The following is a 15,935-nucleotide window of genomic DNA, read 5'->3' as shown; positions in this document are numbered from 1 at the left end:
TTGGAGTCGTGAGTTTGATGAGTCTGTTGTTGTGTGAGTCACGAGTCGAGTCTTGAGTCCGGAGTGGAGTGTTGCGCTCGCACGTGACTCACGACTGCGCGGCGATATCAGCAAGCATGACGTCCATGCACCAACGCAAATTCACACACTCACGTCACGCACACTCACGCGCACTCACACGCGCACACCCTCGGTCAGAGTGGCTCTTTGCTTGCCCCTCTCCCCATCACCACCGTGCGCGGGCTGCACACTCACGAGTCTGCAAGTGCTCTCGTCACTGCTGCTCTCAGATCGCCACTCCATGCAAGCTGCCCTTGCGATCATCAGCCTCGGCTGGGCTTCAGCTTGACGCTGCTTCCCCTCTTCGAAACATTGGCGGCAGCAGCGGCGGCGGCGGCGGCAGCAGCAGCAGAGGGGGGAGCCGGCACAAAATGTCCAGCTTGTCCAGCTACCTCAACGCCTTTGTTGCCGTTATTGTCGTCTACTGGCTCTACGCAGCTTACGCTCATCTGCAGCAGAGAGCCAGACAGTTGGAGTATCACAGGTGAGTGGGAGCGGTTCGGTTCGGTTCCCCGCGCTGGTCATCCACCCACGCCGCCCCATCTCACCCCTTCTTTCTCCCTCTGTCCCCATCCCACCAGGCAACGACGTAGGGCTGCCGGTATACCCGACACTGACAAGCGCGAATTTCACATTGCCGCAGCAGATGCTATTGCAAGGAGGAGGTCGCATCCGTCTGCACACCTACAGCAGCAGCAGCAACGACAACAACAACAACAACAACAATCCCGCTCGCACTCCAAACCTCCTGCTGCCACCGCTGTCGAGTCAGCGCATCGCCATCCGCAGATTCTCGAGCATCGTCAGCGTCGTCCAGGCCATCATGCAGGACTGCAGCCTCATCCACCGCCTCCCTACACTTCGCGTTCTCCCTCTTCCTCCCGTCAGATCATGCCTGACGTCGATGTGACTCGAGCACCTGCCGCCAGGGACTACCCGCAAGGTGATCCTCGCAGGTACGCTCCCGCGCACCGCGCTGCCAATCGCAAGCGTGCAGCTCAAGAAGATGAGGAGGACGAGGAAGCCGACGAGTCCGGCGACGTCTCCGCTCATCTTCGTCGCGCATCAAAGCTTCCCCGCAAGACTCTCCTCGACGGAGATGCAGACATCGATGGCGACATGGCGGTGGATGATGCAAATGTCGAAATGTCACAAGTGCGCGGTACGGGCGACGCCCTGTCGCGCGTCCTTCAAGCTGTACCGCGCGTGGGCCAAGCAGCTATCGTGACGCGCAAGAGGTCGGCTGAAGACTCATCTGACGAGGATGAGAGCGACGAGGAAGATGGATTTGCCAGAGACGAGCTCGGCAAGAGTAGCCGCAAAAAGAGGCGCGGTCAAGGTCTCATCCCCGAAAATGATGATATCGACATCCACGATGCAGACTACGAAGAGGCTGACAGCGGCAGCGAAAATGACAGCGATGAGGAGATGCTATCGGTGGAGGAGCCGGCCGCAGAGCAGGATCGCGACGACGACCTTGACGACGACATGTTTGCAACCGGCTCTGATCAACAGCGCGTCGCGTCTGGCGACGACGCTTACATGCGCGACCATGACGAAGAGTCAACAGATGGACAGCGCCGCAGTCTGTCCGACGCTCAGTCGCGCTCGAGGTCGAGGAAAGCAGCATCATCAAAGAATCGAGGATCTCGAGCCGCTTCTTCGACCGTTGCAGTACCATCTGCTGGAGCGCAAGCCGTACGCAAGCTGGCCCGCAAGTCTGCAGCGCAGAGAGCATCTGCAGGTGCACCCGCGACCTACTCTCCCATCAAAGCTAGTCCGAAAGCTGCGCGCAAACGCAGTCCGGACATGTCAGATGACCATGCGATCGGGGAGGAGTGGACGGACGAAAATGGTTTGAGGTGGAGGATCGGCGACGACGCCACACGTCGTAGAGCAGCCGTGGTAGTGGAAATGCGTTCGAAGCACAGCATGGTGAGCATTTCGAGCCCTTGGCTGGGGGTCGATGATGGCGCTGACACTCTGCCGTCGGCTGTGACGCTGCAGCCAAAAGGATCCAAACATCCCGATGCGTTGCTGAAGGTGCCCGTGCACGTAGAGCGTTTTGTCACAGAGAAAGAGTACAACGAGCTTGCTGCTCAGAACAAGCTCTCCTGGCAAGAGGCCGAGAGGGAAGAAGCGCGCGAAGAAGCACGAAGAGAGGAGCAAGAACGCTCGGCGAAAGAAAGGCGAGCTGATGAGGAGCGCAAGATGCGGACCCCGAAAAAATTGGCCGCCATCTACTCTCAGCAGTCTAGCGGTCACTCGCTTTTCCGTCCGCCTCAAGAACAACCTCGACGATCTGGAGAGTTCTCACGCGCTTCTTCCTTGTCGCGATCTGGCTCGTCTGCCAGTCTTCACAATTCCATGCGCGAGAGTCAAGACCGCTCGGCGTCCATTTCCAAAGGCCGAATCTCGCTGTCTGGAGCTGCACCCAGCCACGGCTCAAGCACGCCTTTGCGTGGTCGCCTGAGCGGTAGGGGCAGTACGCCCTTGAGGCATAGCACCACCTCAGATGAGAGGCAACGTCGCGCCGATCAGCTGCTCAGCTCGCTCGCGCGAGATGTCGATAGAGGTGCTGCTGCCCCGGCCGGCCCTGCAACGAAAAGTGGCAGTCTCTTGGCCGCTTCAAGCACCAATGGCAAGCCCGCAGAGGTGGGAGAGGCCAAACCGCAGCAAGCACCTACACAGAGCGATGACAAGGCAGCAACACCTGCGACGGTGACCAGCACTGCCCCACCTGTCGTCTTCAAATTTGGTGCATGATCGACATGTCGCTAATCTCAGCCTACGCATCAAATACGAAAACAGATAGCTTTCTCCGACGACTTTACCCGCACCTCGTCAGCATGTATGCCCACACTTAGGCCCCGCACCAAATCACATCATAGTCACATTCGTGCTTGCTATGCGCATACATCCGCGCTCGGGGTGACGCTCCATTACTGACACGTTGACTTGCGATCTCGATCGTGAGGGCTCTGAAAGATCCAGGGCGCACAACCGGCTTCGAGCCGAGACGAAGCGCTCCATGTGTCTGCGTGCCGAGCGTCGTCATCGAGGACGACAAAGCAAAAGGCACGCAGCCCAAGGTCCGTTCCTGTGGATGCGCAGCGCAAGCTGCAGAAAGGTCCACGAGTTCCTGATCTGCCAAATCTTATCTCAGCCCTCTGCTCACTTGGGTCACTTTGGTGGAGCCCTGCCCAAGCTTCTGGACGAGGAACAATTAAGGCTTTGCAAGGGGTGCTGAAGGTGTTGAAGCTTGCAGTCATGCGTTCATCTGCGCGCTCGCTCCGCTCCAGGCTGCGGCACTTATGACCGTGCATGACCCTACACGGACCGCCGCACTCACGACTATAGCAAACAGAGTCACTGTCCACATCAAGACGTATGCCAATCTACGCAAAGCCTGCCTTGAAGTCTAGGGTCGGCCCAAAGAGGCACGATCTGATTCTACCCAGCGCAAGTCAGAAGCCGGTCGAGCGCGCCTGGAAGCACATGCGCTTTCTGGTTCTCCAAAAGACACACAAACGCTTGTTGCCGCTGGTGGGAGCCAGCGCAAGCCAGACAAGAGTCACGCAAAGGGTACGCATCGTCCCTCTTCCAACACGGATACACATGTTCAACGCCCGGCTGCCAAAATCAGTTTTCTCTTCAAGTGCTCGGCGCGTTTCGAGATGGCAACGAACCTCTTGCGGCAGGTCTGAGCGCTGTCTGTGATGTATGTATGCCAGTCTTCTGGAACAACCTCATTCAACTCTGCAAGGCGTTTGGCAAGCTTGTTGAACGCCTCAACTGGCTTTTCTCGTTGGTCAGCCATGATGATTCTTTGGTTGGAAAGTGCGTCTACAGGGAGTGCAAGTGACACAGGTGCGGTAGTTCCTCAACTTGTCGGTAGCTATGCGAAACAAGGTGAGGAGCTGCGCTCAGATGCGACGAGTGCGCGGGCGCGATATCACCCCAATCAAGTTTGCGCGCACAGAAACAAGCAGCAACGTGCACGTGAGCTCACTCTCTCCCTCGCTCTAGGCAGCGTGGCGAGCTGAAGCCATATCCCTGCTGTGAAGGACGTTGTCCGTGTCAATGCCAAATGGGCTTGCGGGTAAGGGTGGTGCTAGCCCGTCTTCCAAGAAGTCATCGTCGGCATAGTCAGGACCCTCAGATTCTGTGACGCTGTCTTCCTCATCCTCATCCATTGACGCCGGCTGTGTCGGAAGGGGGAATCTTGAGCCCAAGCTGCCTTGCGGTCAGCCTGAACATAGTTTGTTGCCTCCATCTGGGTTTGTGAACCAGCCCATGAGTCCACAATGTCATCCTTGGGATGGTGAGGCAAAGCGTCAATCTCCGCAAAGTTGTCCTGCTGCCCTCCAGGAAAGTTCCCTGAGGCTTGAGTCCCCATCACCTCTCTCGATGTGCTAAACCATGCGGATTGCCATTCACAAATCCGCCGTCTCTTTGTTGCTTCTCTATCTTCGGCACGCATCTGATTGCGCTTGGTAGCAGGCATGCTGGATGGATGAGGTGTGCGGGTGGAAAGGGTGTGAGGTTCTTGAGCAATGACGAGGTTGTGTGTGGGGGGCAGCACGCAGCGAGCAAGTATCTGGCCAGGGTGTCAATGTTAGAAGGAAGCAGCTGGCTAAGCTGGTCAGCAGTTGTGCCTTGATTCAAGATTCATGATTGTGCTGACCAGGGGGGTGATGTTTCAGATGCTGTGCTATGGATGTCTGCTATGGATGTCTCAGCGCACGGCACGCGTCGCGGAGAGCGCTCGCTCACGTGATTTGATCACCCAACCACACATTCAAAAAGCACATCTTGATGGCAAAGACGTTCTTTTCTCAAGACCAAAAAGGGCACTAGTAATACAACACGAGAGAAGGAAAAGCCAGATCCACTTTGTTGTCCAAGTATCGTGAATGAAACTCAGCAGCATCCTTTGCCCAGACGCAGTTTTCTGGGGTGAGGCACACTGCAAAATTTGGAGGCAGAAGCTTGCTTGCTAGGCAGCTGACGAGATCACTCTCTACTGTGGCAGAGATCTGGCTAGGGGCTGCCTCTGCTGCTACCTGCGCCTTCCAGTGATCCACGTCTGATGGCCAGAGGAGCTCAACAGTGTTGAGATCCTTGTGCTTCTCAGCTAGGGTGTAGGTCTGGCCATTGGAGCACTTGTGCCACACTCCTCCAATATCCACTCCAATGGTCTGCGCGGCCCCAGGGCTGCAGATCTGAGTTGGCACGTAGGCGGCGGCCGTGCTCAACAGCAACAACCCGCAAGCTTTGCAAGCACCGGAACTACCCAGCGTTCCGGCTTGACCGGGCACCACTTCGATGCGTCTCAACAGGATGCAGGCAGAGCGGCGCTAGCAACAGTGAACCTGCTTTTGCAGGGGCAAGTGAGCACCATTGACTTGCTGACCAGCAGACTCGACATGCTCACCCAAAAGCTCAACAAGCATGCAAATCAGCTTGCTCGCCTCGAAGTGTCCAATGCAGACTTGACTGCACAAGTTGCCGAGCTGCAGACTAGCGAGAAGAAGAAGGTTGGCAAGGCGCACCTTAATGCCAAACTGAACAGGGAGATGTGTCAGCGCATGAGGAAATACGTCTTCTATAGCGTCCCTCCAGGCACGACTCTTCTATCTTGATGGCAAAGACGTACGTTGTTTTTGGATTCGAGACTGAAAAAATGGCACTTGTAATACAGCATACGAAGGCGCCGCAGCAAAGCTAGAGAAGGCTATTGCTTGCATAATTTTTGCAACGAAGCCAGAGACTTAGTCTTCAAGGCAGCGAGGCGATGTTTTTGAGGTGCTGGGTCCGACCAGTCGGACCAGTGCAAGCGCTCCTCTCCAGGGAAGTCGGCCGGCGATCGAGGAACTGCGAAGGTGAAGTCTGCGCGGGTGAATGCAGTTTGGTAAGCCATTCTGCCTTGCGCTTGATATGTGTGACATTTAGCAGATGTACCAACGTGATGTGGCAACGCTAGGGATGGGGCCAGCAAGTCCAAAGGGACCCAATCCTTGCCGGGGGGCGGAGGAGCTTGAGGACGGCGGTGGACAGCAGGTGCTTTGTGTGTGTGATGCTCGCCTGGCTTTGATTATGGTGGGGCAAGTCCAGTACGTCAGCAAGAGCCTCAAGCACAAATGAAAGTCTGCGATGAATTGGGTCATTTGTAATCCTACATGCAGATGCATGCAGGAGGTCTCATCCGTCTCACGTGTTGACCGTCATCCTCAGACTAGAGGAATACACACAGCGAGAAAACGCGTGTAGCTTCTTCCGCATAAGAAGGATGGTAGTCCAGACGTGGGCCGAGCTGATTTTGACAATGCTACAATCTTCTCACCTTTGTTGAGCAAGAGACGCAGAGCTGCACTTCCAACGATGTGGGGTGAAGAACCTAGATTGCGCGTCGATTTTGGGTCCACTCTTGAACGAGATTGCACCACATTGGAACGCATGCAATACGCGCAAGTGGAGTGAAGGGAAAAGATAGGGCGCGATCCTTCTGCTGTGAGCGAGAATTTGCGACAGCGTCGAGCGCAACAAAAAGGAAGCGCTCCATAACAGGGAGAGCAGTGAAGTGGTGGATGCTACACCGCCGCTGGCTCGCTCAAGCATGTTGCCAAGCACAAAGCACAATCGCAGAATGCGCTCCACTGACAGCAGACGCTGGCCTGATGCCAAAGGCTCTTGCATCGCTTGATCTTTAGCTGCCAGAGTCTCCGTGTATTGTGATTAGCTGCTGTACACTTCACGCGCGATGAGGACTGATCAAATGTGGTATCTCAATTGCAGCACCTTCAGCTACTCTTATTCAGACTCAAGATCGACAAACTCCTTAACCTCGTCAAACCTCGTCAGTCCAAGGAGCAAAGCTGGAGCAAGCCTTGCACGTAGCTCTTTGCAGTCAATCTTGCTTTTTGATGTGTTTAGAATTGCAGGTGAAGAAGGTGGAAGGTGCTCCCGAAGGTTGGCAACGATAGGCATGGCAGTACGAAAATTGACTCAACACTGATGAAACCGTCGGGATGCGCCTCTCTCCACGAACTTCAATCTCTGGTCCGTGAGTGCACCCTAAGCAGGAAGCTCCCATTTCTGTTAGCATTTTGCCTGCTTCGCTGGCTATCTCTTTCATCGGCAACAATCTTGAGCCCTACTTGACGGCAACCAAAAGAAGAGCTACTGAGCTGCGATTGTCCCACAAGAGCCGAAATTTTCAGAGCAGCCCTCCGTAGTCCTCACTCTCAACGCGTGGTGACACTAGCAAAAGTGAATGCAAGTATCTGCTGCTACCCTCATTTTCCAGGCCCTGTCCCCGCCGGTGTGGTCATTCGGCAAATTTTCTATGAATACCGGTCTAGCTTGAACCGAAGCCAGTATCGCTGTTGTTCGAGGCAGAAAGGGTCCACGTTTCTGGTCCACGTCTCTATTGTTGTACAGATTGACGTTCAAGAATGGCGGCCAATACGCTAGGCGCACTGGACGCTTCTATTTGAGACCTGACTCGATTCCACAAAATTTCGATTCGACCAGCATCTGCCAGACTGTTCCGGACGAAACGCTAGTTTTAGTATGTTGCAAAAAGATCTCAAGGTTTCTTATAATGTACAACCTTCCAAACGAAAACCTTATGGAAGCTAGGTTGAGCATTTTGTCATTAAGCTCACAGCAATTATGGCCCAGATGTCTGGGCAGACCTCCATCCAAATCCTCCAAGTGTGTGTTTAGATTGGACACGGCGCCCAAATGCTCAATCAGGTCATTCAATACCAGCCAGTATAAGCAAAAGCATTCGATTGAGCTCGGTGATAAGAAAACCCTTCCACAAGAGCATCGGTGTCTAGAAAAAGTTGACCGTTTGTTGCGGTGGTAGGGTGCTGAACCGTCATATCAATGATCAAGATCAGTCGCGCTCACACGCGAGCTAGATATGCACAAAAAGCATGACAATGATGTGATATCCAGGCTCGTACGTCAAGGCTTTTTCACGCGTCGATGCAGCATCGACTGCAACTGGCTGTGCACATTGTTAATACAAATCACTTGTGCAAATCAAGTTCTGTTTCCAGAGTTGATGCCTCTTCGCTTGCCATATGTTCACTTCGTCATGGATCTTCACTCTGCACCGCTGATAACGTTCTGAGCATATCGTTGTTTATACTAGGAATTCCCATCAATCGGCTCTTTTGTCTTGGAATTCTTCGCCCTTCGCGGCGCCGTGAAGTTGTTCCGTTCCACTGCTCGTGCCTTGTCTGTCTATCGAGACCTTCAGAAAATGGCGATCGTACCAGATGAAGCTCTCGAGGGCTGGAACACACGCGTTTCTTGCTTAGGTGCTAAGGCGTTGATCCTTTCCAGCTCAATCAGATCGTAATACCAATCGCATCAAGATGGCAATTTTTGCTTTTCACAAGACAGCCTCAATTCCCGTCTTTTTTGCAGAAAGAGACAGTCTTCAAGAGTCGCATGAGTATCTTTGTCATTGTCTTGGAATTTGGACCTCCGGAACTTCGACGCGATTCTTGCCTGAGCATTTTGGCTCTTTGCCTGGCTTGAAACAGGCGTCGATTGAAGTGTGAGGAGCAAACGCTACATATCTTAGTAAGCGGGCTTGTGCTGAGTCGGGCCGATAATATCGCATCCAAATCTGGAGCAAGACCAGCCCAACGTCGTGTAAACCTGCTCTTTGGACGCCCCTGTGGACAAGGCTGACTCACCAATGGCAAGAAGAACTCGTGCAAGAACGATCTTCACCAAAGACAGAACGCAATGCGCGCGCAGAGAGACTCCTCCTTATTCTCGTTGCACAGACCCGGACCTGCAACCTCTGCCATGTCCTTGTAGCAAGAGATGTGGCGACTTGCCTGGTCAAGTGAAATGCCCAAATGCAGCCAGACTTCAGTCTTGTCCCTGCTCAATGCATTCAGACCCTCCACCTGACAAGCTTTCCAAAGAAGAGCCATAACATACACGAGCAACTGCCCCACAAGCAGCTTGGCATGAGAATTTACCTGAGGCCAAATGCTTTGCATAATCACCTTCCACCTATGAAGTACTCTGACCGAGGTGTGGTAGGAGACCAATGGCGTGAGAGGTCAAAGAAAGAGCCCCTCGATGGCATTTTTGCCACTAATTTTGGACTAAACTTGGGTATGTAGCTGTTCAAGGCGAGAAAAGACACGCGTGACTGGTCCAAGTTGAATAACGACCGACGTTCGCGAGAGCTTCATATGCACAAGAGCATGAGAATGATGTGACATCCAGACTCGTTTGCGTAATATAGTCCCAATGCGTTGACACAGCATCAACTACCATTGGCTGTGTATATTTTCACTACAGATCTTCACCCAGGTCAAATTCTGATTCCAGGGTCGATGCCTCCTCGTTTGACATTCTTTCACTTTGTCATTGATTTTCATTCAGCACCGTTGATGACTGTTTGAGCTTTTCGCTGTTTCTGACGGCTTTCGTGGCACCTCTCTCGCGCATATGTGATGTGAGCTGGGCTCACCATGCTCTCTGTGTGCTCGCAATCATGGAGTAGTGTCTTTCCAGCGCAGGTCCGACTGCCAGGCTTTTCATTTGCAATGAGAATCACTTGCGACGTTCTGCTTTGCCTTGCGAACTTGCTAGCATCTTGCGCATCTATCAAAAGAAGGAACACCGGCTGCCTCTGCGTCCTCCGATCCTGGTCGTCCCTGACCAGCAGTTGGTATGACAGGGGTGAAATGTGAATGTTGTCATAGGCCTTGCTCGTGTGCAAACATCCTGTCGAACAAGGTCAAATGCTCCTACAGCCTACCTTTGGAACAAAATGGTGGCCCACTCAGCCCAGCTGACCTTGGGCAGGCTCCGAAGAAAGCCAAAAAGAAATTTTACCACTTAAACCCAAGTCCATTTTGTCCGTCTTAGTACCCAGGCTGTCCGCGTCGTGTACAAACATTTGAAGACAACACAAGTCGCGCGCTGACTTCTCTGCTTGGGCTTAGGCAAGAGCATACCTCCAACCTTTACGACTTGATTGGTGCCTCAATCTTGCTCAGTCTCCTCCAAGGCTGAAGCGTTGGACCTGGATGCCACAAACCGTCTCAGTCACGGCTGACAAGCGTTTTGAACTAGTGATTCACCCTCGCAAGCCAAAAGACTTGCTTCAAAAGCCGCATGTTGAAGCAAGCAATATGCTCAGAGGTGACAACGCTCGGGAAATGGTGGCAATATTTATTGACTGCAATGTAAAGGTATGTCAGCGCATGCAAGCGCCAGCCGACTGCCACCTCTGTGAACTCCTTGTCTGTCTGGACTCTCTTTTGCTGGATAAGGGTCTTGTCTTCCTCACTCTAATTGGTGAGGTTGTCGCGATTGTAAGTGTTGGACATGTAGGCATCGTGGAAGAGATCTATGAGCCAATCATCGTCTTCAGCACCCGCTTGTGCTGACACTGGATGCAGGCATGTTCTTGATGCAGCCTTGTATCAATCATAACATCACCTCAGCCTTGTATTTTGCAAGAGTTTTACTGCGCCCTTCAAGTCAACTTCCACAACTCTAGACCGCAGCTACGCCAGAACTGCCTCCAACACCCAAGCAGACAACCAAATTTACAAGACTTTCAATGATCATCAGCAAGCCACAGTTGGAGCCTGTGGACGTGCAGCGCCACAACAATGACTGCTGTCCAACAGCAATAGCCCTGCACCATGCCCAATTGGTCTTCTCTGCTGCCGCTTTCACCGCCTTGGGAGCATTGACTTGCAGCTTATGCAGAAGATCCATCATTTGCAAGGATAAGCCCAGGTATCTGTTCTTGTGCTCCCTGAGTGAAGAATCTTGGGCTGGGGTAAAGTGTTACACCAGCATCAAGGTGGATAAGAAGAGCGTGCCCTACGAGACGGAGCTGGCAGCAAGTGCTTCTCACCAGGTGGGACTTGTCATCAAGTGAGTTCAATGCTGTGCAGGAGGCGCATATATGCACTCATGCAAGTGATCACTCTGCAGCACCGACAATAGCCAGATGTTTTGGGTCAAGCAGGCTCAGAAAATTGCAGAGGAAGACAGTGCAGGTGCAGAAGGCCAGGAGGAAGAGGATGATGTGTCGGACAGCAAGCTGCAGAGAATCTCGAGGTCGCCGACATTTAAGCGCTCCTCCATGGCCCTCACTTCCTCCTCGCCCAGCAAAAGGGTGCGCAAGGAGGAGCCCACAAACAAGCTGCTGCGCTGTGCAAAGATTGCAAGCCAGCGTGGCAAGAAAGACCTCATTGATGTCTTTTTGGAGGAAGCAGCCAAGCAATACAAAGCGTGTATGAAAGATGGAGGAAAGTTGGAGCGCAGAAAGCTGGTGAACAAGGAGCAGGCCTTTCTCACCAAGCTGATGGAGGAGATGGGAGAAGAGGGCCCACTCTTTGAGTCTCTGGGAGAGCTGTACGATCATGTACTGTTGGGAAAAGAGGTGATTGGGAGCGTGCTGACTATTTTATCTACGGACATTGCAATACAAGAGGCACCGTTGCCCACTCTGGCTGGGGTGCACAGGCTTACATGCTCATATTTGGCGGCCAAGGCACCTTCAAGCCCAGCATGTGCCTTGACATCATCTGTGGGCACATCAAGCACCTTGTTGATTGCTATTGGGCTTTTGAGCAGACGCTGTCTGATCTTGGACAATCACTCCAGTGCGCATCTATCTGCGCGTACTACAGACTTGCTGTCAGTACTGGCAATGCTACCTCTATTGGCATTCTGCATCACAACCTTAGCATCATTGATCATGAGATGAGCAGTGCGCCATGGACAGAGCTCCTGATTGAGATGCATCACAGCAAGCTCATGGGGAGTCCCAATCTTGTCAACAACACACCTGATCAACCTGCTGTCCTTGCCTCCGACGCGTCAGCAACGCTTTCATTATCCTGTCTCAGATTGACGTTGTTGTTCAGCAGCTTAAAACTGCTGGCACCGATGTCAAGAAGATCAGCAAGGATCTGGACAACAAACATCAAGACAGCCTGCAATACAAGAACAGCTCTAGCCATGAGCTTTTGACTGTGCTCAAGCTCGTCAAAGAGCAGAGCTCTGACATCAGAGGCCTTCTTATTACTTTGGCGCTTTCAGATGCTTCTGATGCCAGCTCCCCCGACGCCTTAGGAGGACCTGCTCGAGCTGTTCGGAGTGCCACTCGAAGCGAATCACGACACCAATGTTGCAAGTGTGGCCGAGGGGAGGCTTTCCAAACAAAGGCGAGTGCATAATCCGCGCGTGCTGCTGTCCTGCCTCCTCCACAGTAATAGCACCAGCCTCACCAACGGACTTGTCATGCAACATCAGCCTGATGTCTAGAGCGCTCTTCTGACTTCCGACAAAGGCTCGTCGCCTGAGAGCGTTGCGCATGCTTGGCTTTAACTCTCTCTTGTCAACAATCTGTTTGACAAACAATTGCTGACCATTCCTGTGTGCTCGCCTTGCCTGCTGTGATGGCCTGCATGCGCTTGTGCCTCTTAGTTGCCAATGAGCCGGTGAAAGCTTGGAGAAAGATGTCATTGGCAATGCTAGCATGGCCATCAAAGCTGCCATGCAAAACAAGCTCTAGACTCTCAAGGCGGGTGATGAGGCTGGGTCAGTCTACAGCAGCATCACTGCGCTGGTGCTCCGACGACTGCCCTCCGGCTCATCTGGTCAGAGCTCCGCTTGTGGTTGTCGGCAAGGGGCACGGGCCCAGTCCCTGAGAGGTACTTTTTGTCAGACTTGAGACCAAGAGTCAAGTAGACGTGCTGCAGGGAAGAGGTGATGGCGCCAGCGGTGAGGGGCATCCGCAAGACGACGTCATTGCGCCCAAAGAGCAGCGCAAAGGTCTTTTTTGACTTGTGAACAACGGGGCAGGACACGCTGATGCTGGTAAGGGTGGATGCAGTCGGCCAGCAGTCCAGAAGGGGGCGGATGAGAGAGGGGCTGGAATTCACTGCGAGGTGGGCAGCAACGGCAAACATTCTTGCAATGCTGTTGCGCTGGTGCGCAATCATTGGGTGCTCGTTGGGGTTGTCATTGTCACTGTCATCAATGTCATCAAGAGAAGTGTGCGGTATCTCCAGAGAAGGCACGGTGACCAAGGCAGCGCTGCCGATGATCAAGACGATGGGCACGGCATTGAGCAGATCGATGCTGCTCTTTGCCAAGAAAGCCCGCACTAGTCGCCGACCGGTGGTGGCAAATGTTGGGTGCGTCTTGATATCCAGCCCAGCCTTGCGGACAAGCCGCGACACTTCTGCAGGCAGCGCTCTTTGAGGATCTTTTGGTGAGTGTCAACAACAGCTGCAACCTTTGTGTAGAGCCAATGCCTTTCCCTTGCCTGAGACACAGGGAGCTCGAGGCGCCTGAGCTCAGTTTGTCGTGGTTGTTGATTGGAAGCTGGGATGTTGGATGCAACCTAGAAGAAGGTCCTTCAAATCCTACGCGCCACTCTGAAACGACCACCAGCTTTGTCGCTCCTAAGACCTAAAGGCTAATGGCGACCTCGCCTGGGGTCGAACAAAGTAGAGAAAGTTCCACGGTCACAAGCCGAAGCTAGCTCGATTGTCTGCCCGGGTAGCACACTGACCTCGTCCGAATCCCTCGTCCTTTTTGCGTGGGAATCATCTGGTCTATCTTGGCACTCTCTCGATTTTTAGCTGCAGACACTGGTTCACGCTTGTTGACTGTACAGGACAGGAGCGCTGGGTAGTTTTAAGATTTGAGAAGGCTCTCTGTTGTCTGCGCAAATTTTGTGGGACTTGGGTGCGTGATAGATCGAGAAGACGGGAACGTAGTTCAACACTGAAGACAACATTGAAGAAACGTCACAACTCAGCGATAGGACCGTTGCGCCCAGAGAGGTGCAAAGGTGAGTTCTGAGCGACGAAAGAAGAAACATCATCAGGGACGCTTGACTTTGACTTTACCACGACTCAAAAGATCCAATGCTTCCATGTTCTTGAATTGCTCTTGTTTCAGCTGAAGATTGTAGAGTGCGCCCACTTCGAAATGTCACATCGATCAGACGTTAAAATGTCTTTGCCTGAGTGACACCCGGCTCGACAGAGTTGTAGAATGGCTCCATGATCAACGGCCAGGCCCTTTCAAGACTAGACTTCAAGCTTTACAACTAGAGCTTTGCGCCTGGTAAAAATTGACAAGAGCCATCTGCAGCGCCAGCGCCTTCAGATCAAGCAACTGAATGTGGAAACTGTGAATGACACTCTCATCACAAGCTAAGCGCCGCGCTTGCGGGAAGGTTGAAGCAGAGGTAGGTATCAAACTAGAGATGCTTGTGTATCTTGTCTCTTGAGCTTGCCTCGGGACATGAGCTTGCCTTGGCACATTCATCTCATTCCACCTACACCAGCAAGATCTTGTTTCTTGCGCTTGCCTTGGGACATGAACTTGTCTCAACACTTTCATTGCGCTCCACCTACATCGGCAAGATCTTGTCTCTTGCACCTTTTTTGGCACGCCTGCACCTAATCTGCTCTGTGCTGTCAAACAGCATAGCCCAAGCAGATCTCTGCTTTGCCACGTTACTCACAGCAGCACCTCGAGCTTTGGAAACTCCAAAGATGATGTTGTGACCAGAGCCAAAACATTTCTCAATGATTTCAGCAATGTTGACATCTTTAGGTCCTTGCTGCGAGTAGCTGATTGGCCATGGGCTGGCGGGGACAGGGAGCGTGCTGGCAGGGAGCGTGCTGACAGGGAGCGGTCCGACTGGGGCAACAGATGGGCCTGACGCCAATCCTGGGACCGTAGCAGACAAGCAGAGGACAGCGCGCCTGGTGCTGACGTCGAAAGGGAGAGACAACGGGTTGGCACGCGCAAGGACGCAGCCACTCCAGTGAGCGAGTGACTGTCTCAGGGAGCAGAGGAGGACGGAGACAATACCACCGCAAAGGTAGAAGGCTGAGGTGAAGCTACTGGAGCAGATGGACAGGATGACAATGCTGCCGGATCGAAGCTGGCTCTTGTTTTGCTCTCAAGGGGTGAGGCAAAGCGCAAATGTTGACGACGCAATGGCCATGGCCCGGTGATGAAGCCGGCGGTATGTCTGATAGGTCTGAAAGAGAGCCAGCTTCGTCTTCCTCCACAACTGGCGCAGCACATTGGCGCTTGAGATTGCTCCCATCCTTGGGTGTCGGAAGAGAGCTGAACTTGTTGGTGGGATCAACATAATCCTCGTCGCCCTCAACTTCACTGTCCTCTTCAGCGGTGTTGTCCTCTTCCAAATCAGCAGACGACAGTGACAAAGCTTAGCCACGCTGGTCTTTGGGCTTGCAAAGGTAGTCCGATGGTCCCACTGGCAGGGACACAAAAGCACCATCTTTGCACACCCTCGTCACCTCTGGCTCCTCAGGGTCATTGAGGTCATCCACGTGATGAGCATGGTGCTCGTCATCGGGAGCGCCAGGGTGATTGTCATTATTGTTGCTATCATTGCTGTTGTCAGTCTCCTTGTCTTGCGCCTGCCAAAAGATGAACCCTTGGACCAGAAATAACTTCTTGAGGCAATTGCAGGTCTGTGAGATGAAAGCGGCAACTCCAGACTCCCTGACAAGACCCTCGAGAAGCTGCCGGTCTTGGAGCTCTTCAGCAGCACAAAACACAGCATTGGAAAGGTACATGAGCAAGTTCCAGTCCTTATTGTAGTCTGGCAAGTACTTGAGGACTCCTTCATGGGCAGTGAGGACGGCCAAGAAGTGATACTTAACAAGTACATCTTCACTGCTCCTCAGCATGATTGAAGACAAGCAGGTGGTTCTGCAGAGATCCACCATGAAGCGCTGAGACCGTCCTGCTTCCTGTTGCCAACGTATGTTGCTCTGGTGTCCCCGGTCAAAGATGGCCGTGCCTAG

At 53.1% G+C, this 15,935-nt stretch overlaps 4 protein-coding genes across 4 annotated transcripts; 2 read left to right on the top strand and 2 right to left on the bottom strand.

Annotated features, from left to right (window-relative positions):
• Nucleotides 1-177: 177 nt before the first annotated feature.
• Nucleotides 178-3,040, top strand: IE81DRAFT_325897 (hypothetical protein). Its single transcript, XM_025514652.1, has 3 exons — nt 178-544; nt 642-1,995; nt 2,068-3,040. The coding sequence occupies exons 1-3, from the start codon at nt 432-434 to the stop codon at nt 2,824-2,826; spliced, it is 2,226 nt and encodes a 741-aa protein (XP_025367254.1). The 5' UTR covers nt 178-431; the 3' UTR covers nt 2,827-3,040.
• A 1,876-nt stretch (nt 3,041-4,916) lies between these two features.
• IE81DRAFT_349567 (hypothetical protein) lies at nt 4,917-5,491 on the bottom strand (the record flags this gene model as incomplete). The annotated part of the gene is made up of 2 exons (XM_025516408.1): nt 4,917-5,420; nt 5,477-5,491. 2 exons carry the CDS (start codon nt 5,489-5,491, stop codon nt 4,917-4,919), a joined length of 519 nt encoding a protein of 172 aa, XP_025367253.1.
• A 4,822-nt stretch (nt 5,492-10,313) lies between these two features.
• On the top strand, nt 10,314-12,204 carry IE81DRAFT_331874 (hypothetical protein; the record flags this gene model as incomplete). The annotated part of the gene is made up of 7 exons (XM_025515275.1): nt 10,314-10,424; nt 10,613-10,998; nt 11,071-11,509; nt 11,593-11,732; nt 11,760-11,904; nt 12,000-12,116; nt 12,172-12,204. 7 exons carry the CDS (start codon nt 10,314-10,316, stop codon nt 12,202-12,204), a joined length of 1,371 nt encoding a protein of 456 aa, XP_025367252.1.
• A 485-nt stretch (nt 12,205-12,689) lies between these two features.
• IE81DRAFT_349565 (hypothetical protein) lies at nt 12,690-15,818 on the bottom strand (the record flags this gene model as incomplete). Its single annotated transcript, XM_025516407.1, has 4 exons — nt 12,690-13,295; nt 14,615-14,864; nt 15,001-15,301; nt 15,401-15,818. 4 exons carry the CDS (start codon nt 15,816-15,818, stop codon nt 12,690-12,692), a joined length of 1,575 nt encoding a protein of 524 aa, XP_025367251.1.
• Nucleotides 15,819-15,935: the final 117 nt, after the last annotated feature.

The sequence above is a fragment of the Ceraceosorus guamensis genome (assembly GCF_003144195.1).
Source record: "Ceraceosorus guamensis strain MCA 4658 unplaced genomic scaffold IE81scaffold_80, whole genome shotgun sequence".
NCBI lineage: Eukaryota > Fungi > Basidiomycota > Exobasidiomycetes > Ceraceosorales > Ceraceosoraceae > Ceraceosorus > Ceraceosorus guamensis.
This window is presented reverse-complemented; position numbering and strand designations above follow the sequence as displayed.